The 20,984-nt window shown below is 36.0% G+C and overlaps 2 protein-coding genes and 1 long non-coding RNA gene across 8 annotated transcripts in view; 2 read left to right on the top strand and 1 right to left on the bottom strand.

The window, feature by feature from the left end:
* LOC106033214 (uncharacterized) overlaps positions 1–16,080 on the top strand; it is a 19,520-nt gene extending 3,440 nt beyond the window's left edge. The window contains exons 3-9 of one of the 2 annotated variants that reach the window (XR_010834354.1): positions 61–223; positions 354–487; positions 2,881–2,948; positions 3,779–3,848; positions 4,271–4,382; positions 14,211–14,488; positions 15,503–16,080. This is a non-coding gene — a long non-coding RNA (uncharacterized lncRNA). The remainder of the gene's footprint in view (positions 1–60; positions 224–353; positions 488–2,880; positions 2,949–3,778; positions 3,849–4,270; positions 4,383–14,210; positions 14,489–15,502) is intronic. The other variant, XR_010834355.1, reaches the window with a different exon arrangement.
* CEP89 (centrosomal protein 89) overlaps positions 1–17,698 on the bottom strand; it is a 26,902-nt gene extending 9,204 nt beyond the window's left edge. For all 3 annotated transcript variants that reach the window (XR_007165247.2, XR_007165248.2, XM_048068840.2), the window contains exons 1-17: positions 17,572–17,698; positions 16,340–16,446; positions 14,934–15,089; positions 14,135–14,336; positions 12,926–13,031; positions 12,187–12,215; positions 10,948–11,002; positions 10,416–10,634; positions 9,881–10,023; positions 9,464–9,514; positions 8,643–8,726; positions 7,684–7,787; positions 7,101–7,216; positions 4,959–5,139; positions 4,149–4,316; positions 3,346–3,487; positions 2,259–2,348 (exon numbers count right to left, since the gene is read on the bottom strand). Coding sequence is in view for 1 of the 3 variants with exons in the window: in XM_048068840.2 (XP_047924797.2) it covers positions 2,259–2,348; positions 3,346–3,487; positions 4,149–4,316; positions 4,959–5,139; positions 7,101–7,216; positions 7,684–7,787; positions 8,643–8,726; positions 9,464–9,514; positions 9,881–10,023; positions 10,416–10,634; positions 10,948–11,002; positions 12,187–12,215; positions 12,926–13,031; positions 14,135–14,336; positions 14,934–15,089; positions 16,340–16,446; positions 17,572–17,610 (1,992 nt within the window). In the remaining 2 variants the exon portion in view is untranslated. The remainder of the gene's footprint in view (positions 1–2,258; positions 2,349–3,345; positions 3,488–4,148; positions 4,317–4,958; positions 5,140–7,100; positions 7,217–7,683; positions 7,788–8,642; positions 8,727–9,463; positions 9,515–9,880; positions 10,024–10,415; positions 10,635–10,947; positions 11,003–12,186; positions 12,216–12,925; positions 13,032–14,134; positions 14,337–14,933; positions 15,090–16,339; positions 16,447–17,571) is intronic.
* FAAP24 (FA core complex associated protein 24) lies at positions 17,353–20,984 on the top strand. 3 transcript variants are annotated; one of them, XM_048068853.2, is made up of 5 exons: positions 17,353–17,464; positions 17,928–18,073; positions 18,696–18,835; positions 19,164–19,316; positions 19,927–20,984. In XM_048068853.2, the coding sequence occupies exons 2-5, from the start codon at positions 17,962–17,964 to the stop codon at positions 20,167–20,169; spliced, it is 648 nt and encodes a 215-aa protein (XP_047924810.2). In that variant the 5' UTR covers positions 17,353–17,464; positions 17,928–17,961; the 3' UTR covers positions 20,170–20,984. The 3 variants fall into 3 exon arrangements, with proteins under 3 accessions (XP_047924810.2, XP_047924809.2, XP_047924807.2); XM_048068852.2 differs by lacking the exon at positions 17,353–17,464 and adding an exon at positions 17,559–17,694; XM_048068850.2 differs by lacking the exon at positions 17,353–17,464 and adding an exon at positions 17,677–17,809.

Here is a 20,984-nt window from a genome sequence, read left to right as displayed (position 1 = left end):
TTAAAGCTCAATAAAGGGTTATTGCTAAAAGGCTTTCACAATTTTTGTGTTTAATAACAGGTCTGTTTGATCTTGATTTATTTTGAGGCTTCTCAGTGAAAAACAACAAAAAACATGGGATTTTTGTTCATTTACTTTACCCAAAAGAATTTGCAAAACAGTAACAACTCTGGACCAGAAAAATCAGATCCACTTTGTCTGCAAAGCACATGTGACTTCAGAGGTAAGTGATCTAAAGGGAATAGAATTGCCAGGTTTTTGAATGACAACTGTCTGTCTACAGAGGTATGTGCCATACATTTGCAGTGAAGAATGGCTGTCCTACCTAGCCTTCCTTTTTTCTTCTCCTCCAGTAATATTTGCAGTGATGTGAAAGAAGCCCCACAAAATCTTTTGACACGTACTCTTTCTGCCATACATCTGACCTGCACCATGGTTTTGGAGTAGATTGTGGACACTGAGATATGAGGAATGAATTCACCAAAAGGTGAGCTATGATGCCTTATCTTTTCGGCACTTTTAAGGAACTCAGACCTGTATGTAGGCTAAAAGCTTTTTTCTCATCCTAATCTGAGGACTGTATGCTGTAGTTCATATGATAAATTTTATACTTCTTATCTTATATCTCATTATAATAGCTAAAAGTCAATGAAGAACATTCCTTTCTAAGATAACAATTAATGTAACGCAAACTATGAAGTTATATCACCTTCTCACAAAAATTAGTACATTTTAAGTATTTTTACCAATAAAGACAGATTTTGCCTTAATACTGTGTAACAGGTTCACCCTGCAACTTGGTGCACAGGGCAGTTACTCCAGCTGCAGTTCCCCGAAGCAGCTGATAGTGGTATTCCTCTGGCTGATTAATCAAACTAATGAGATCTTTAACCTATTTTATTCAATTAAGTAGGAAGTATGTAGTCTTGAAGAATGTTGTTGTTCAAGTTTCATGGTTGCTAGAATTGTGCATGAACTGTGGAGGCAAACAAATCTTCCAAGTAAAGAATTTATTGCCTTTCCATGTTCCCCTGAATTTTTATTGGCAGCACTTAAAGCAGGGGGGTGATATGCATTACATATTAAGATTAGAAAAGTCTTCTGATTAAAAAGAACCAAATTAAAAACTTGACAGTGCTTGTATTTAAACTTAGGATTTTAAAAAAAAAAGTAAAACAAAGGAATACCCAGAACTTCTCAGAAATCACTACAGACAACAAAGTAATAAAGCTTCTATTTAGAAAAGTGGATTACTTGACTGGAGGTGTTTAAGAAATTAAGGTGTTCTCAGCAAAAAGGTGATTGAACTTTGCTAAAAGTTACAGTTAGTACAATAGACAAGAAGTACATGATATTTTAAGTTTCTATTAGGTGGTTTTGACTGTTTAAGTTCTATCCTATACTGACACAAATTAAGAACAACGAAGTTTTGCCAGTAGTTTATTCTCACTTTTTCTAAGCAGACTGTAAATAATGTTTTTAAATATTGCTGTTTCATATAAACAAAAATCCTTTAAAAAAAACAACCACCATCAACTAGAAAGGAAAAATGAGATTTCTTGAAAGTACTATACCTCTTGCCTTACGTGATAACACAATATTGAAAATATACATATGCTTAGAAAACTGAGGTTATTCCTCAAACACTATTGCTTAAGTGTTTACCTTAAATAACTGTAGCACTAAAGGTATTAAAACATAAGAGTTTCAAATGTATTTCATACTAAACATTGTTATAATGCAATTACATGCTACGCTTTGTATTTCCTTAGATAATCCTAAAGATAACCTGTGATGTATTAGGCTAGATGACTGAACATACTCTGAGTTTCTAAATTGCCTACCCTTTGGTCACATAAAAGTACTGTATACTCAAGATATGTTTTTCACTTCTAAATCTAATTGCAAAGGATTTCAAGTTGAAGCATTAGCAGAGAGTGGACAAAAAAAAGAATAACTGGACTACATTACTGAGCAAAAATCAGAAGTGCTATTTTATTTGTATTTCATCATTTTTACAACTTGTCATAATTTTCTGAGTAATGGTGTTAATGCAGTGACCTAGCCGACACACAATACAAAAACAAAATGGAAAATGTCATTTACAAAAACTGATGATCCATTTAATTTAAAAAAAAATCATAAGGTCAGTGTTTTTCATAAAAACACTGACAATAGATTTACTACTGACTTCTCTCATTTAAAAAAATAAAGTTTTAGAAAATACCAGGTAATAGCAGGTTAGAAATACTGCTTACCTTAACTTTTTCTTGCAGCCTTCCTAAGCGTAGACTGCCTTCTACTATTTTGTTGAGAACACCGTGATTTTCATTTTCCAAACACCTGGCCTGCAAACATATATATCAAATTACATACGTTGAAGAAGACAAATCTACTCTGTTTTGAGTCTTAAGAACCAAGATGGAGAAAGAATCTTGAAAATTATGCTAATAATGTCTAATTAATAAATTATTAACTGACTGTGAATATGATCACTAACAAAATAATACCTTGAAACAGTTCTGTTTTGAAAGGATCGTAGCTATTAATATTGCAAACCAAATCAATTCTGCATATTTACGTACAGGTGTATGTACGTATGTTTACGGATTCCATTTGTACGGCTGACCCTCCAGGTCAGAATCAGTCTTCTCTCAGAAGAACCCTTGAAATTGGCAGGAGTTCGTGGCAGAAATTCAGCATGTGGCTTACAAAATGCTTTTGGCTTATCCCTGCTTCCATCACTTTGTAAACAGTGAATTTTGAAGTAGTGAGAATGATAATAGACTTTTACTTAGACATCATGCTCAGTATTGTCTCTCACTAATAATTAGTGCCCAGTTCTAAATTCTCCCCTTCCCCCCTTTTAATGTTTTCTAGGTCTCCTCATTCGAAACCTTACCAGCTTATCTGAGTACAGGATACCTGCAATCTAACTTTCTGCCAAGGTAGGTTTCAAGTTCAGTGATTTAAATTAGGGACAGGTTGTTCAGATCCAATTCTAGCAGGTAGCAAAGGAAACTGGATATTTTAAAGTTTTACTAACATGAGACTATTTCAATAGAATAGGCTAGAATAGGCTCTCAGAGTATTTCTGCTATTAACTCAGACAGAATTAATTTACATAAAAATAAGTGAAAAGCTTCAGAAACTAGAGTACATATTTTTAACCACTCTACATAAAATAATCTTTTGTTGCTTCTATCCTATTTGCAAACATAGAAACAGTTCAATCAACTGGAATTATAGCTTTCTTTTACTGTTAATTTTAATTATTAAAAGAGTTTTTTCTGGTAGGAGGAGAACTGAAACATCAATTAAGCCATACTAATTAAAGGTAATTACCAAAAAAATAAGGTGATCACGTTCCTGAGCTATCTTCTCCACCAAACCAATAAGGTTTGTTAGATAGTGATGGGCTGCAACTTCTTTTTCTGTTGCTTCCTCCAACTGCTGTTTCAAAAGACTTATTTTCTTCTTTAATCGCCTATAAAATTAACATGAGACCCTTCAGATTGGAAACTAACAATGGCATTAAGGGAACTTGCATTGTAGGTACAAATCAGCTTGCACAAGTCTCAAAAACAATCAAGTATAGTGTTAAAGACGTACTAGCTGGAAGTATTTCAAGTGCTGAAAGTATCATTGCCCGTAACTTTTTTTAATAATATGCTTTGTGAATAGCAATTATAGCAGATAATCAAAAGAACAATTTCTGCAGTGGCTACAAGCTCATATTTCTTAAGAAAAATAACAGTATTATTTTTACTTCTGAAAGGTTTGTTCTACCTCTGAACCACTCACGTGCATGAGAAGGTCTGCAAATACTGGAATATCCTGTTCTTCAGGTGAATACACAAATGATTAATCATTATAGCTAACTACTATCATTGAAGATATATTCTTAATTTGTATGTAAAGACAGAAATGTCTACGAAAACAAAAAAAATAGCAAAATTATTCAACAACCAGGCCAAATAGGTGTGACAAAGATGTGTTTGAGGAAACATGGCTGCTCTGCAGTAGGTAGAAATGACACTGGGATGTGAAAAAAAATATTTTTACAGATATTACTGCCATGGTACTTTTTAGAAATTTAAGTATTGAGAAAATGAGAACGTAATATGAAGTGGAAAAAAAAGATAAACCTGTTTGTCTTTTGTGTCATTTCCATATCAGCTTCCAGGATCTTCTTGTCAGCCATGAAGTTATTTTTCTCTAAAAGCAGTTTCTTGTTTTGAGCTTGCACTGATGCTATCTTTCCCATTAGGTCTTCCACCTCAGAGCGCTTTTTCTCCTGCTCCTGTTGTAAACGGCTGCAAAACCAACCACATAGTACACATGTCACATATACACCTGCTTCATTTTAAAGCCAAATTATGGTAAGACACTCATGTTAAAAATATGAAAAAGGTACACTGATAATGTTTAGTGGTGTCAAAAAGTAGTATTACAATCTGATGACGTATCAAATCATGAATGAAGCATAATATAGAAAAAGTAATAGTAATTCATCCTATCTGCATTTGAAATAATTTTTAATTATAAAATACATCTTCTAGTCCAAATGCATTCCTTTTATATTTTTCCCCTCAAAGAAATTACTAGCAATTATGAAAACTTTTCAGGAAGGTGTCGTACCAAGAAACAATAACTTCAACTATCGTAGGCCTGGAAGCAAACAAATTTACAGGAAGCCTTTAGAAAAATTATACTTTTCAAAGTATGCTGCATGGCAGCACTTCTGTTTCATGTCATTTTCATGCCTCTAGTGTTGGGATTTACTTCTAGAATTACAATGTTTTTGAAATACTGACTTTTCTTTCTACTTTGGTAGTTACCTTTTATAGATTAAAAATTACAGGCGTATTCCTACCTACAAAGTGATGTATGCAAGGGCCTGCTTATGTGAATATTTTGCAGAATTGTTTCTCTATGTACCATATACAAACTCATACCTTTTTAAATCATTCACCAAAGCAAAGTGCTCCTCTGCTGCTATTCTACTATCCAGTTTTGCTTTCAGCTCTTCACAAGTAGTACGTAAAGCTTCCAACTGCTTCTGGTACTCTGCTATCTGTTCTTCTTGACTTCGTTTCTTATCTTCTAAAGTTATTATCTGTTTGGTCAATTTTGAAGCTTTTGGGAGGGGAAGGAAAAAACGATTACAGCATAAATAATAATAATAACTAATTTAATCACCTAGTAGAACTCCAACTAAACCAATACTACATTAATTCATAGTTGTTCAAAGCATTATGTGACAGTGGATTTTTCATTTTTTTAAAAAATCCTGATCAGTTTGGATTCCAAATCCTAACAGTTTGGATTTTGTCTCAATTTGTTTTGGAGAAGTACCACATTTTTCCACAGTTAGGCAAAGAGTTCAATTATGAGTCTGATTTTCACTGAAATCTGCCTTTCTCCAATTCAAATCAGTAAGCCTGAAATTTCAGATAGTATCTAGACAGAATTCTTTTCAGAACGGCTTATGGTAGGTTAAAAGAGATTCTTAGAGGATATTCAAAGAATCCCTTCTGATCTCTAGCGCATTCTAGTGGTGTTATCAACATAACTCAATCCTATAAAACATTGACCAAGAAATTCAAAAGAGGACACTGCTACCCACAAAACTACGTTGAGCAAAGAGCCAACCAAAAGTCATAGATGCAGAGCTACCTACAGCTAATATCTCTTTTGACTTCAGGTAACTCAAACAAGGCCACATACCTGTTTCAGAACATTTTCCTTTCTTTATTAACACATTCTTTCTTACAGAAGAAAGAACACAGCTCAGTGTATTTCTAATACTGGTAGTGATCATTTTTCTTTTTTTCAGACAGAATAATCTTTTTATTCTTTGGAAGTGCTTGGAAAGTGAGAGATTAGATTAAAGGCAGTTTTCTATTCAAGAGGCTTCAAACTCAAGACTACCTCTTTTCAGGGCTATGAGCTGTTTGCTCATTGAAGCATCATTTTGTGCTGAAAAGTCCTTTAACTCATTTTGATTAATTCAGGAAAAGAACCTGAAATCAAACATGAGTTATTAGTCTAGCAGATAGGACACATCTACAGACTCTCTAGTTTCTGATCACCAATCCCACAGGTTCTTCCTATAGCATGTATTTCAGTCGCTTAATGCACTGCCTAAACAGTTAAGGTCAGGCTCTTGTTTCCTTGTGAGAACTACAGCAATAAATAACAAAATCTGTCAGTCTAGTAGGAATTTTCTGCCAATTCACACCAGATCAAGCTATTTTGAGACATGGAAAGCAGAACACTTGATTGGGGGCATTGTATTCTCTCTAAAAGCTTTATATTAATAATACATAATTAAATGTTTTTCAAGGACATCCTAATCTGTGAATTAAGATTCACAGAATTCATGCCTTCAATCTTGCTTTTTAAACAGTTAACCTTTACTAGAAAATCTTACTTTCAGTGTTAGGATTTTAAAATGTAACATGTCTGTCCTCTTTCTGATACACAGTCAGAAGTCTATTAACAAGAATTACCCAGAAGAATTTGCTCATACAAAACATAACCATTCGTAGAAAAATTAATCTTTAAGAAATTATATTCCTTGTCTTGCTTGTAAGCATTCAGTGTTCTGAATTCAATTCAACATCTAATAAACAGCAATAGATAACCAAACTGATCCATTACTTAACAGATGGATGTAAATTTAAGCAGTATCATGCTACTTACGATATAATCAACTACCTTTTATTAGCAATAAACATGGGTTACAAAGCAAGAAGAAACAGACAACCTAAATTGAACATTTAAATAAACAAATAATACCTCACAAATATCAACCTGTAAAAAGTTAAGGTCCTCTAAAATTTGGAAAAGAGCCAAAGGCACCTCTGTTTAACAGTTCACAAGTTATACAGTTACAAGTGATACTGACATTCCTTTTCATGATCAGCTGACAATCAGAGCTTGACTTCATAGTAGTCTTACCTGCATTCAGCTATTCATTGTAGGCATGTATCAAGTTGTTGTAAAAAAGCAAAACACCACCACCACAGAAAACCTGCAGAACTACGTACGGTGTAAAATGTGTAGTTGCCATGTCTAGCAATTCAGGCACGTACCTTCCTGAACATGTTGTCTGTGACTATCTTTTGCTTTAGCGTGTTGAATTTCAAGTTGCTCCATCAACAACCTGTTTTCTTCCAAGACCAGCGTGGCCTGAGTTTGTAGCTGATGCCTGCAATAACAAACAGTTTATAAATAAAGTAATTCTAATTTTAATTTATGTCCAAAGAAAAAAAAAAAATAAAAACAATTAAACACCACTGACTTCCAACAGTTTAAACTTTATCATATTTGAACCCCTTTCAAAAAGGAATGAAAAACCCTAATTGAAAGCTATCTCAGAATCCAAAGTAAGCTTATTTGAGACATGAACTCTCAACCCTCAATACATAAGTTATTTTTAAAAATATTTAAAATTGTTGACTAATTAAAGCAAAAATTCACTGTGGAAAGAAGGAAAGATATGTATGTGTGAATTAAAATCACAGAATCAGAGTGGTTGCGGCTGGAAGGGACCTCTGGAGGCCATCTGGTTCAACCCCCCTGCACAAGAGCCAGACATAGTTTTTCCTTAAGATCTGTAATCTTAAACATTTGCATGGAACAAGCAAAACACTAATTTCTGGTAATATAACTTGCCATTCTGTAGTGGTAATAAAGTTATTTTTATTTAATTGCTTATGCAGCTCTTCATTCTCCTTCACCAACTCTTCAACTTGTACTTTAAAGTTCTTCATATCCTCCTGGAAGAGGAAGGAATCCAAATCATAATAGCTGGAGGGAAATATTATAACTTTGACATCAAAATACACATACCTGGGTACCTTTCTAATTCTAACGTTAACAGCATGTTAACTCACTAGTCACTCGTCTTTAACTCAGATGTGCATACTTGATTTTTTTTCCAAGTGTGATTTGAACTAAGCAAATTGTAGATCCTTAGCATACGGATTCAAGAAAATTAATTCTGGAAATAACCAGATGATAGCATACATTTTCAGAATGAAATACTGCTTATTTTATGGCTTAATTTTTTGAAGGAAATATTCTCAAAAACTGTAGTAGTTCTGCTCTGAAGCTCATGTAGTTCCTCAGATTTGGTCATACATGAGTGTAAATGAGACCAGATGAGTGTCTTGGTAATCTTTGTTCATACTGTGAACAAAAGTAAACAAAGATTCTCAAGAAACTAAGAACCATTTCTTGAAGATTCAGTGACAGAAGATGTTTCTAAAGAGCAAAAAGAGTCAGTACCCATTTCTTAAATAACTTGAAATAAATATTCTTCAGCCACAAAATCCACAGGCCTGTAACTGGTAGATACAGGGCACTGGATTCCCAGTTATGAATGGTAGCAGTAAATTCTTTCTAACATGGACTGACTGTTTATGGTTTACTCTATTCTCATACATTCAGTGTTGTGCCTGCTTCTACAGCTGAACAGCCTGACAAAACCAAACCAAGTGCTTTCAAGACAGCACAATAACAGCGTATACCGAAGTAAAACAAAGTCACTTTTAATTTTAGGCAGAACCTGGCTTTGACAAATCTCTTTCTGCTTTATTTTAGAAGTACATTTTCTTTAAATGGCAACTTACCTCATATGCAAGACTTAAATCTTCCTTTTCTCTTATTCTATCTTCATATGCCAACAGAAGAGGTGACAAATATTTCATATCCAGCTTTAAAAAAACAAGTCAATATAAATCAATTGCAAACCACAATCTCATCAATATTTATTATTTCTTCTCCTGATACACATTGTCAGTTTTGAAAGCTATTAAGGGCTTTCAATTGCTATTAGTTTTACGTATAAGTGAAGAGGGAGGACCTTCCTGTTTCTGTATAGATAGCTCTGAATAACAATGGGGAAGGAAAATTTAAGATTCGGTTAGCATATGAAGAAATTGTTTTACATGTTATAGATGCATTCCATTTCACAGATTACTTGCCTTCTACTTGCTGGAAGTTCATAGGCTACTAGTGGACCCACAAACATTCCTACCATCAGAATCAGTGAAATATGCTATTTCCTTTTAGTTTTACCTTAAATAATCACAGCAGAAGATTAACAATTAAGATTAATAATGAAGCAATAGACCTTGATGCAATGTGTATGCTGGACAGTACTAAATGAAGATGGTATTTATGATTCTTAGGGCAACAGTACTTAATTTACATTCAATAGTGCAAATTTGGTAACTGTAAGCAGTCCGTAGCTTACCATAAATTTAGCCAGAGTTTCACATATTCATTGCAAAATTCTGCCCTATTCCTTTTTATGTTTATAAATGTTTATCATGTTCTACCTGTATGTGATATTTCAACATCATAACTAAATAAAACCCTGCAAATCTGAATATTTTGGTTCCTGTAAAGGAAGGAATGAACAGATAGATGAAAATATGATGCTACTTACCAGCCATGGGGGTGGTGGTCCTTTCATGGGTAAACTTTTTATTTTTAGATGCTAAAGAAGATATTTGAGAAGAAACTTAAATTATTTCCTGCTTTTGAAGCAGCAACCATTGACCACTGCAAAAGTGGACAAGTCACAACTATTACCCCAAACAAGCTTATGCCTCTAATTACATGTTGCATATGTATCACAGACAATCAACAAAACTGAAATTTCAACATCTTATAATACAGGAGAATAGCTAACTTCTTATAGTTAGACTTAATGATAAATGGTTATTTTCAATTTCAGAGGAAGCCTATGCCATTTGTAGACTTAAAAATTATTTTATCTGGATTTGCCTCCCAAAACTTAAAGGTGACTGAAAGGGCAATGGGACATATCAATGCAAATTGCCTTTATAACCAACATTCTCACCTCTTCTTGCAACAATGGCCTGAATTTAGTTTGATAGCGACTTAATTCTACGTTCAAACGATGGACTGTCATTTTCAAAGCATCATTTTCATCTACAAGTTCTTGTGCTTGTTGTCTCAGAGAAAGTAATTCTGTAGCCTCCTCTATTAAAACAAATATTCAACTCATTTCAGTCAAAATTCAAGAAACCTTAAAAATTTGTTAATTGTAAGGGGAAAAAAAATCTCAATAAATCAGTATCATAAGAGAACTTCCCAAAATACTCTTATAGAATAAAGCCATGAGAAGTTATTAGCACAAAAAACATTATGAAACAACTGGGTATTTTTTTCTCATGATCCTGTAAGTATTCCGTGACAAAATTTCTACAAATGTGGAAAATACTGTTCAGAAACTATTTCTGCATAGATAGTTCCTCGTATCAATGAAGTAGAAACCTCCTACCAGAAGAAGAGGTTGTAAAAAAAAAAAAAAAATCAGAAAAATCAAGCAAGATAACTAAGAATAGTTTGTATTGAAAGAATGTTTCTCCCACCTTCTCTGTGTATCTTCTTTGTAGCTTCTTTAAGCTTTCTGTTTTCTTCTTCTAGTCTCTTCAGTTTTAATTGCTGTTCTTCCATTTGCTGTTTTGTCTCCTCAAATTGCTGGGCCATAGCGTGGTATACCTTGTTCAAAGACCAGTTTTCTTGTTTTAGCTCTCTGAACTTTTCTTTAGCCGTGTTTTCCCGTGCTTGCCTTGCCCGAGTGGATATATCTGTGGATGCCACATTTCAGTATTTTCAATATTTTAATTGGTACATTGTTTGACAATCACTTACTTCAAAAGTCACTCACATTAGAAAGTAAAAACAAATCAAAACATCCAGCATAAAAAGCCTGGAACTACTGTTTTCAATATGTATCACAGAGCACTCAGCATTCTTTTATCTCCTGTATAGAAGAAATACTTTTTTTCCTCCCCCCATTAATTAGGCTTAGTGAGTAGAAGCAAGAAAATGTATTTTTATAAACACATGTATTCTTTAAAATGAAGATTTGTAGTAATGGCACAGAAAAATCAGAAATACCTGGGGATGGTGGAGGTTTCTCCCGTATAAGATTTTCAGCTAATGATTTTTCTTCCTAGCAAAAAAATTATAAAAAATGAAACAGTTTGCTCTAGCATTTATCCTCTCTGAAAGACACTGAACAGCATCAATGCTGGAGAACTTAAGAAACAGAACTTTTGAAACAGTTTCTTTTTTTAAGGTTTGATTCACTACTAACAATATATGTCACTTGACATTTGGCTGTCTTAACATCTTTTTGTCACTTACCACTGTCAGTCACTTTTGGATGCTTGAAACGGTATTTTCATTAGTTGTCAAAGACATACAGTTCTCAAAAAATTTCATAGCAGAAAAAATAAACAAGTTTCCTTGACCTAACAGGACGGATACTGCTCCCTTGTTAGTCTGCATAGAAGACTCTAGAATAGAACACTCTTATATGAACTGTCAGTCCATAACTGGGACTCAAGTATATTCAACTGTAAAACCCTATACAGTAATTTTGTTCTCCCCGTGTTAGTTAAAGCACATATTTTTAGTTTCAGAAAGTTCTTTCAACAGTAAATAATTTGTAAAAAGAGACTGAATTTATGCTAATGCATTTACTCACGGTGAACACAACTGACATACATTTTTATGAAACCACGGAGAAGTTCTGTAAGGATACGATGCCATGTGATTTAACATACTGAAACGCTGATGCCCAAATAAGTCAAAATTCAAGAACAATTTCAAAAGAAAATATATGTCGTCAAGAATTTGAAAAAGAAAATAAATAACAATGTTAGCAATGGAAGAACTGACCGTTTTTCTAAGTAGTATTCCATGACATTGATCTGAGAAACTAAACTTTTAGCTATTCTTTTTCAAGCTCAGAAAAGCAGTCAGATGGGCCCAGCTCATAAACTATATAAAAATCTGGTGAAGCCAGGCTCAGGAGAATTATCACTGACAACTCTCTCTTTCTATAGAAGATGTCTCCCACTCTCATTTAGTTTTTCTTTCACATGAGGAACAACAGCATTTTTTGTTATTTTTAATAAAACCCACACCCAACTTTTGTGTGGTATACATACCTATATGATGGGGAACTTTCAAAAGGAATGATTAGGCATTCTTGTATGTCAAAAGAAAGATTCCCTAGTGACAATAAGTCAGTTTTCTTTTAAGTGGTTTGTAGACTGTCAGCTACTTAAAACACCAGAATGCAATATTTTTCCAGAACACATCACAAATAAACCTTCATATAAGTCTTACCTTTAAATTCAAGCCAAGATATTTGTTTTCTGTTAAAGAAAAACAGATCTTTGAGTCAATTAAGAATGAAAGCATTGATAAGTCTGTAAATTACAAGGGTACATACGGATATTTTAGTACACATATTACATACTGTAAATAAATGTCAGAAGGTCCTTGAGGCCCCAGCCCCTTTCATGGTATATTAGAATACTGATGTGATACCTTACTTTACCTCTTACACTGTATAGATACAATTAAGGAAGAAATTAAGTTGTATTATCAAAAAAAAAAAGTTCTTCCAGCTGATTTTCAGACACAGAAATATCTTCATCCAAGAAAAATGACTAAGAATATTTTTTATCTTCTTAACAGTGATAGTTTCTGGTACTTCTTGGGTACTTTCTTCCATTTTTTGAGCACAGTTACACTACAATAGTTTCTAGAGTATAAACTGGATTGATTCTGGTACATAGATCAACAGAAACATAATAGCTGTGCTAGACAAAACTGAGCTCATTAATTTTTTTTGTCTTTTAAACACGATTGTTAGTGGATGTTTAGGAATTTCAGTTAGATTGCAGATTTTCAATTTTCTGTAACTACTAAAAGTGGCACTTTAATAGCATTTCTTTGACTGCCCTTTTTAAAAGGAATATATCATTTATCATATGGTACTAATAAATTTAGTTTGTTCAAAAATTATTTTTCCCCATGATATTAACAGATAAGGCATTTTGTCTTAAGTAAGCTTATTTACCTTCTGTTTGCACATTTGACTCATCCATCTGCATGTGAAACTCAGTTTCATGAGAAGATGTTTCTTTCTTCTCAACATTATTACTAGGAGGTAGTGGACACTCTTCCTGTGTAAAAGACAGGCAAGTCTATCTAAATCACAACACTGTTGAAATAGCCTACGCCCGAGTGTCTTGATATTGAAGTTTTCATGCAGATAATGTCTTGGTCACATTCAGAATTGTACTCCAAAATTTTAAGATAATAAAAGATATACTTTTTTGGCTTTAGGACTATACATAGTTAAAATCTAACCCTTACCATGATCAGCAGGAGGTAAAGAACTATGATAATCATCTAATCTATCCCAGGGCAATATTCCTTATCACCTTATTTAGTTAAAGAATCGATTAAGTTATCTTTGCTTGTTGCGTCATGTCTAAACTTGCTTTTTAAGAAAGACTGGCCATTTATCTACCGTATCACAGTACGTGAGGAATTCATGAATAATTTTTAGCCTTGTCTTAGCTGTTTTTCCCTGTTGATTGCATACCAGCATCCCATGTATTTAACACACTCCCTTTTTTCCCCCCTCCTCTCCTCTCACTGATTACTGTCCCTTCACCTAGGTGTGTTTTCCAATTCCATTCACATACACAGCATTTTATTGCTTCTCCACTACTCAGTTACTTATTCCTGTTTGTTGGAACACGTTGGAGAGGGATGCAAACTGAACTTTAGATGTGCCTTAACTGTCTTAAGCTGCTTCCATGCTGTAACGTGGAAAAATCCACTGGTCTTCAAGACACAAGGTCATTTCCTTTGATTCTGAATGTTCCTATCCCTATGTGGGTCACTGCTCCTTAGCACAATACTCAATCAAGAACTAAGCTTTCAACATACATAAAAGTTCCAAGTGCATTTAACAAAATACGTAAGTATCATGCTCAAGATGAAAATATTGGACATTTCACAAGATTAAAACACATACTTACATTAAGTTTATAGTAAGAGCCACACTATCAGTGATTTCCTATTAAGAAAAAGTTCCTAATAATCAGAGATAAAGAATCTGTAAGGATCGACAAACAAACCTATCTTAGTTTAAAGGTAACTGAATCATAAAAATATATAAAAATTGAATAAATGCATAAACATTAAGAAGAGAATATTTAGAAATATTTAATATATTAAAACGCAATAAAGGAATTAACTGATTTGAAAACCCTACCTTTTTATTTTTGCAAGGAACAGCATAAATAGCATTGTTGCTAAAGCTTTCTTCCCTTTTCTCATTACTCCGACAGCTGGACTCTTCCTCTTTATCAGGATCTGAAGGATAGGTATCCATGTCCTCATCCTCACAGCAATTGCCTGATATTTCTAGGGACTGTAGAGGAGATCTGTCACTACCATCAAGTTTCCAGTTCGGCCTGCAAGTACAAAGCAGTTTAAAGACTGCTTCAGTGTCGCTTACTCTTCCTAAAAAAAAAATGCTTCTATAGCAGAACCATCAATCTGTGAATACACACAAATCCAACAGCAGAAGCAAACAGACATGTAAGCTTCTTTGGCTGCAAACAAGGTACCTAACCTATGCATACATTTCAAAATAGACAATTAGCACTACATTTACTTCTTTGGCTTACAGAAAGCACCACAGTAAAGATCGAAGGTTACCAATTCTACAGCAAAAATAGACTAAATTTTGCAGCAAGGAATTACCTGACAAATAATTCAGATGATTCCCCAGCGATTAACTTCTTGTATAACCGATAGGCATTTGGCAGAAATAATGCATGTTTTTACTTGCTGTGCAAACCAAGTCTCCCTCTGAGGACTGTGTGCATGACATCACTTTATGAGAAATGGAGTAAGAACTGTAGACATTTTAGACTATTTATGATGTGGTAAGAAAAATGGTTATAACACCCTGAGTTTAATCAGTTTTTTGTAATTCTCGGGTAAAATTATTTCATCGGCAGATTTTATCTCTAATTTAAGATACCCAAACAGAAAGTATACGCTACCCCATTCTGAGCTCTGTGACTGTTGCATATGGCTCGAAGCACTCTTGTTCCACATAGGTGGAATCACTTTCCGAAAGTGATCGCTGCCGAGGCTGAGGAATGGCAACAGTGCGCCCCGTTAGTGTTGTTGCGAGGATAGCTGCTGCTAAAGCAGATCTGGAAGAAAAAAGAAAAAAACAATGAAATAATATTGTCTTCTTCACATTTCATATCCTCTTCCACTGCAGAATGTCTTCACTATTTAAGCAAAGCAAAAAGTTCAAAGTTAACATGCATAAGCAACACTGAAAGTGCTAAGGGACTAGTTTTAAACTATTAACTCCCAAAGTAAAGCACAAAATCAGGTGAGCTCTCAAGGCAGATATCAAAGAGTACAAGTATATGTGCCCAAATCAAATGCATGAAAATAAATAAATATACATGAAAATAAATATAATAAATGTATACTGAGTTGTATTTCCAAAATCAACATCAGTAATTCATAGTACTTAGCATTAATTTCAGTCATAACAACAGTACCTGGTGGCACACTGAAAAAGTGTTTCATATTCTGCTATTTTGTTTCCCAGTTTCTGTTATCCCCTACTCTGAACCTTTTACTGATGACTGAAGCTGTTCATAAATGCTGGAGCACTGCAAACTAGGACAAGCGTAAGTAGATAGAAGTGCCTATTAGTGGGATGATGCAGAGCAGAGAGAAGCGTAAGATGAAAAGACAAATGGGAACAAAGATTAAAGGAAAGAAATGGTGGGGACTGTAACAGGAATTACAACAAGTGGAGGTCAAAAAAAGGAAGAAGAAATTAACTAGAATTAACTAAGAATGTTAGATACTAGAAAGACCATAGAAAACAACCAGAATTTAACTAAATATAGAGAAAACATAAAAACTCCAAGAAACTACAAATGAAAAGGAAAATACATTTGTATTTTTACTTTGTGTAACTTAGCTGTATAGCTAATTCAAATCTAATCCAACATGGTTTTCCATACAAGTTTTCAAGTCTTTTTTTTTATATGCAATAAAATGGTAGATTGGTAACGTTAAACTTCTGCTCTTCTAACAAGCAAAAATTTCCAAACTCATGGTACTAGCTCTGCTACACTCTAGCATCCAAATTAAAAACAGCCCTGGCGTTAAAAAGTCCATTTGTCTTTAATTGACTCAGCTTTCTAATAAGTTACATATTTATAAAAGTAACTGTTCTAATTGCTTGGCTTGCTTATGTATGGGAGAAAAATTGGCATCTTTACAATTCAAAGAAGGGAACTGCCCTCATTTAAAAATACATTCTGTTTACGAAACGGCTTATGTAAATACTACAGCAAGGACATGCAATTCTTCTCATCATGTTTTTCTAGTATGCTATTGCAAATGATGAAACAAAAAACAACTCAAAACCTACCTGGGCCTTTCTGGAGAAGGGTTTGGACTACGAGGGGGAGGGGTGCGGGGAACTGCAGGTTTAGGAGCTATGGTAGCAGCAGGGACCAGGCCATGAGCTATATGTTTCTAAACAATTTAAAATAAAATTAGTTGATAATGACTTTCAGGATCACAATGAAAGAAGTATAGAACCAAACATGCACAAAAACTAACTATACAAAATAATATAAAACGGAAGAACATTTACATGCAATTAATGTAAACAGAAGATTTGGAATGATTCTAAGTATAACTTCAGAACATGTATGAATAGTTGCTAGTGAAGGTTAGAAATGTAATTTACGGAAGACCCATGACTGTAGGTTCTCTACCCGTTACGTCACTATCTGCAAAATTCAGTTTAAGTACTCGTCTGTTTTTGTGTACACACACGAGAAAAAAGGCGTACTAGAAATCAACTTTTTTCAGAATATTTGAATCTAGTTTCATGGTAACATTATTATTCCCTCTCCTGTACAAAGGGTTTGTAAGTCAGAAGTGATCCTCAGTCACACTGGTATGAGATGAAGAAAAAAACTATTACAACTCCTAAGGATCATAAGCGTTCAGCCTGAAAAGGGGTTAAAAAATCCACCGAGTTTTTAAATCAGTAAACCTAATTAAAAAAAAATAAAAAAGGATGGTGGTAAGTGCCAGCAGAGAAAAAACGGTGCCGGTGTTCCCCACGGCGAGTGCTTTGAGAGGGGCCACAGAGCAGCGCAGGCTGGGGGGAGCTCTGGAGATGGGGGCTCCGCGAACACCCTGGGCAGTTCCAGTGCTGCACCACCCTCACAAGAAAAAAAAAAAAAAATATATATATATATATATTTTTTTTTTTACAAATGAGATGGATTTTATATGTTTGAATCTGTGCCCATCGCCTCTCATCCCCTGCGCAGGCATCAGAACACGCTACGCGCTAGCAGTAACCCGCCTTCGGGCAGGGCGGCTCTGTGAGGGGCGAGGCGGGCGCCGGGCTCCCGCCATTTCTCCTCAGAGCCCCCGTGCCGCTCGGGCTCCCCGGGCGCCTCCCGCCACAGGACGGCCCCGGCCGGGCCGGAGGGGCTCCGCCTCAGCGGGGCGCTGCCCGCAGGCCCCACACCCGGTACCGGGCCGCCCTCGGTAGCGCGGCGCGGCCCCGGGCGGCTCCCCCCGGTCGGGAGGCCCCGAGAGGCCCCCGCCGGCCCCGCGCCCCCCGCCCCGGGCACTCACGAAGGGGCCCCGCCGCCCCCTCCCGAGGCGCAGCGGCATCGGGGCACCGGCACCGGGACAGCTCCCGGCCGCTCCTCCCGTCGCTGCCGGCCTGCTACCAACAGCCCCGCGGATTCGCTGCCGGTTCGCGCTCCCCAATCGCCGCGCTCCTTGCTCGGCCGTAGCGACCGACCGGCGGCGGGCCTGCCGCCCCCTGCCGCCCCTGGCCCTCAGTGCGGCCTGGGGAGCAGCTCGGGGGGTGCGGCCTCACAGAGCATCGTGTCTTCTCACGAATTTCAATTTAAAAAAAAAAAAGATTAGGACAGGCTTGCAACCTTCCTTTTTTTTTTTTTTTTTTTTTTTTTTTTAAAAAAAAGGTGTAACTGCTGCTGAAGAGCTGAAGGCGGTCGAATGACAACAAAAGCGAACTTTCCTGCGGCAGCGGGATCCGTGGTGGTCCCCTATGGGCACGTGGTGGGGAACGAGAAGTGGAGAGGGTCAGAGATAGCCCAGAGGCTTCAAGGTAAGCACAAACAACTCGGGAGAAAAACCAAAAAACTAAGACAAAGCAGTCCCTCTGTCGCCCAGTGCTGTTGGATTGGCTGGGACATGCTTTACTCTCAGACTGGGGCCGTATTTGTGAAATAATCTGTTAGCAAGCTGAAAATTCTGTACCTGTGATTAATCCTGTCATAGCTGTGTAGCTGCTGAGTTGTGTAAAGGGGAAGCACTAACTGCTGCTTGGGAGCCACAAGCAGTGAGTGTGAATTCACCACTGTGAATGTGCACCTCCACTGAAATCCCTCGAATTTGTACAGATACTGGGGTAGTGCTTTCACTGGCTGGCAAACTGAAGGTGATGCTGTCAGAAAAGTGTGGGAGGTTTTTGTTCAAGTCCAGAGTTTATCAGGAAACTATCCGGAATCTGCACTGTCAAAGTGCTGTTAGTTGGCATTTCCAAAGGCATCACGCAGTACTTTAGGTTGCTTGTGCTGGCTTTGCTTAAAGAAGAAAAACTTAACAATCAATTTCACTTTCTTTAAAAGCCAACAGGAACTTTGACAAGTTAGGAAGGTTGTGCTGTTAAAGTACAGTAGTTAAAAAAATATAATTACATTTTTTTCTTTTAATGTTCTCACGCTAAGGGAAAATTAAGCTCATTTTTGAAGATGGCTTGGGACTTGTGGATTTTCATCTTTCAAACAGAATTTGCATTTTATACATTTCTGAAGCAGATTTGGTTGCAGGAGATGACTTCAAACGAAGATTGGTTCGGTTTAGGAATGTAAGTAACACATAAAGAGAAAAAGAAAAGTTTCCAATTGGAACTTGCTTATTCCATGCTTCTGAAAACATTCTTCATGTGCTCTTTTTAAATTCTAGAGGAGCTAAAGTTGTGTAATAATTTCTGTGTGAAAACTGAAAAATTCTAACAAATCTATGTAATAATGCTTTACTGAACTCCAGTACTGCTGCTGCAACTTCTGTTCTTCCTCTGATTTGCTTTTAGGTAAATTAACTTATACACGACAGAAGTTTGCTCTGTGCTGCATTGCATCAGCTTGTCATTAACAAGGACTTTTTTTTTCCCCTGCCTTCCCCTTCCAATACAGGCCAACAGTCTTGGTGGAATTGTAATTGTCGAGAGAACTCAAATAAGCGACCAGTACTTCATAGCAGTGCAAAAGCTTGTTGTGCTAGAACTTGGAATGGTGCTGCTTCCTGTAGCAAATCAAGGAGAAGCTTCTCAACTTATTACTCAGCTGGTAAGTTCCTATGTTAGTGGAGAATCACTTATTAAAATATGGCAGGAGAATTACCTATTTTTCCCCACAATCATCACCTGTGTTCAGAAAGAATGGGTGTGATCTTAAAGGAACACACAGTTTTGTTGTTTGACTCTAAGGAAAAAAATATCCTGCGACAATAGTAAGGTAGAACAGTTCAGTGGGACGAGGGAACAGAAGAAAAAAAATGAAGAACTAGGTACTGGATTATATGCATTTTTTGTATGTGACAAAGCACTGAGATGCCACTGGACAGCACTAAGCAATTCTCCTTTAAGTCATCTGGCAAAACCAACTTGCGATTGTTGCTTTGTCTCAGGCTGAGGAAACTTCTTACAGTGATTAGATCAAACAGGTAACAAAATAACTGTTTTTAGTTCATGGTTTATCTTAAGAAACTCTTGGATTTCCTAGTGAGGCTTTGTGGATTTGCATCTAAACCCTTGAGGGCACACAGGTGAGGAGCAAGGATGTTTTTTTCTAGGACTTCCTCGTGGTTGTATTGAAATTGTAAAACCTACTTTAAATACCAAAAGCAGAACTCCAGCAGAGGGCGCTCGGTATCGCTTATGGTTTGGTTTTGTTTCAGGTCCGTGAACAAAGTAAGGATCACAACAGTAACCCCTTTCTTCGTAAACAATGCTCTCAGCTGCTAGAGGCATCAGTATTTCGGACTGTGCAACGAATTCCAGGAGTTGGGAAAACAAAAGCTCTGCTTCTGCTGCAACAATTTGGAAGCATCCACCGGCTTTGTAATGCATCTGTCGAAGAGCTTGAGCTAGTAGTTGGACAAACGGTAGCACAACAAATTCACACGTTCTTATGTTTCTGACGTATGTAGCGCTGTTTTGGAAGACAAGACTGTTTCTGTTATTGTGAAGTCTAAAATTGTTTTTAATGATCACGTAAAATGGTAACTTCTATAATCCTGGTAACAACCAGAGGGTGTTGAGTAATTCTCTAGAGTTTACTTCCTCTTTACTGCTGCTCTGGTTGTGTAGATTGAGCTGTGGAAAATACCTTGGAAGAGGGGCTGGAAGTTATCTTACATCTATCTTGAACAAAAAAAAAAAAGAGAGAAAAATATGTTTTTTCCTTCTGCGAGTACTGAAAACAAGGTAATCTGTCTATATAAATCTTCCAGAAATACCACCCACGTGTTAACAAAGTGTTTATTTCTTTAGAGTATACGCTAGAATCTAGCATTCACCTATCTTTCAGGAGAATAGGTTGTCTTCTCAGTAGCCAGAAATCTGAGAGTTACAATGCTTTAAAAAAAAGTGCACATCTTTTACCAACTTTTTTTCCTCCCTCCAGGGAGTATTTATAGCGAGTTGGGGGACAGAGATATTAGTCTATCATAACATGACTCTAATAATTAAAACATTTTTTACAGTAGCTAGTAATATGCTAACTTTGTATTGATTATTTTTTTACTTAAATTACATCATGCTAACACTTAACACTGCAGTTTAGGTAAGACTTTGTTTTGTAGTTGAATTCTAAGGTGAAATTTTTTCTAAAATCCAGAAAACATGGAATACTCAAAAGAAATGCTTCCTAATTACGGTTTGAGATTACCTTTTTTCCTCCAAATATAGTACTAATTTATAGTCAGTGGTATGCAATAAACATATATAAAGTTGA

This window comes from Anser cygnoides, chromosome 12, assembly GCF_040182565.1.
Source record: "Anser cygnoides isolate HZ-2024a breed goose chromosome 12, Taihu_goose_T2T_genome, whole genome shotgun sequence".
NCBI lineage: Eukaryota > Metazoa > Chordata > Aves > Anseriformes > Anatidae > Anser > Anser cygnoides.
Note: the sequence above shows the minus strand (reverse complement) of the source record. Positions and strands in the feature narration are given on the sequence as shown.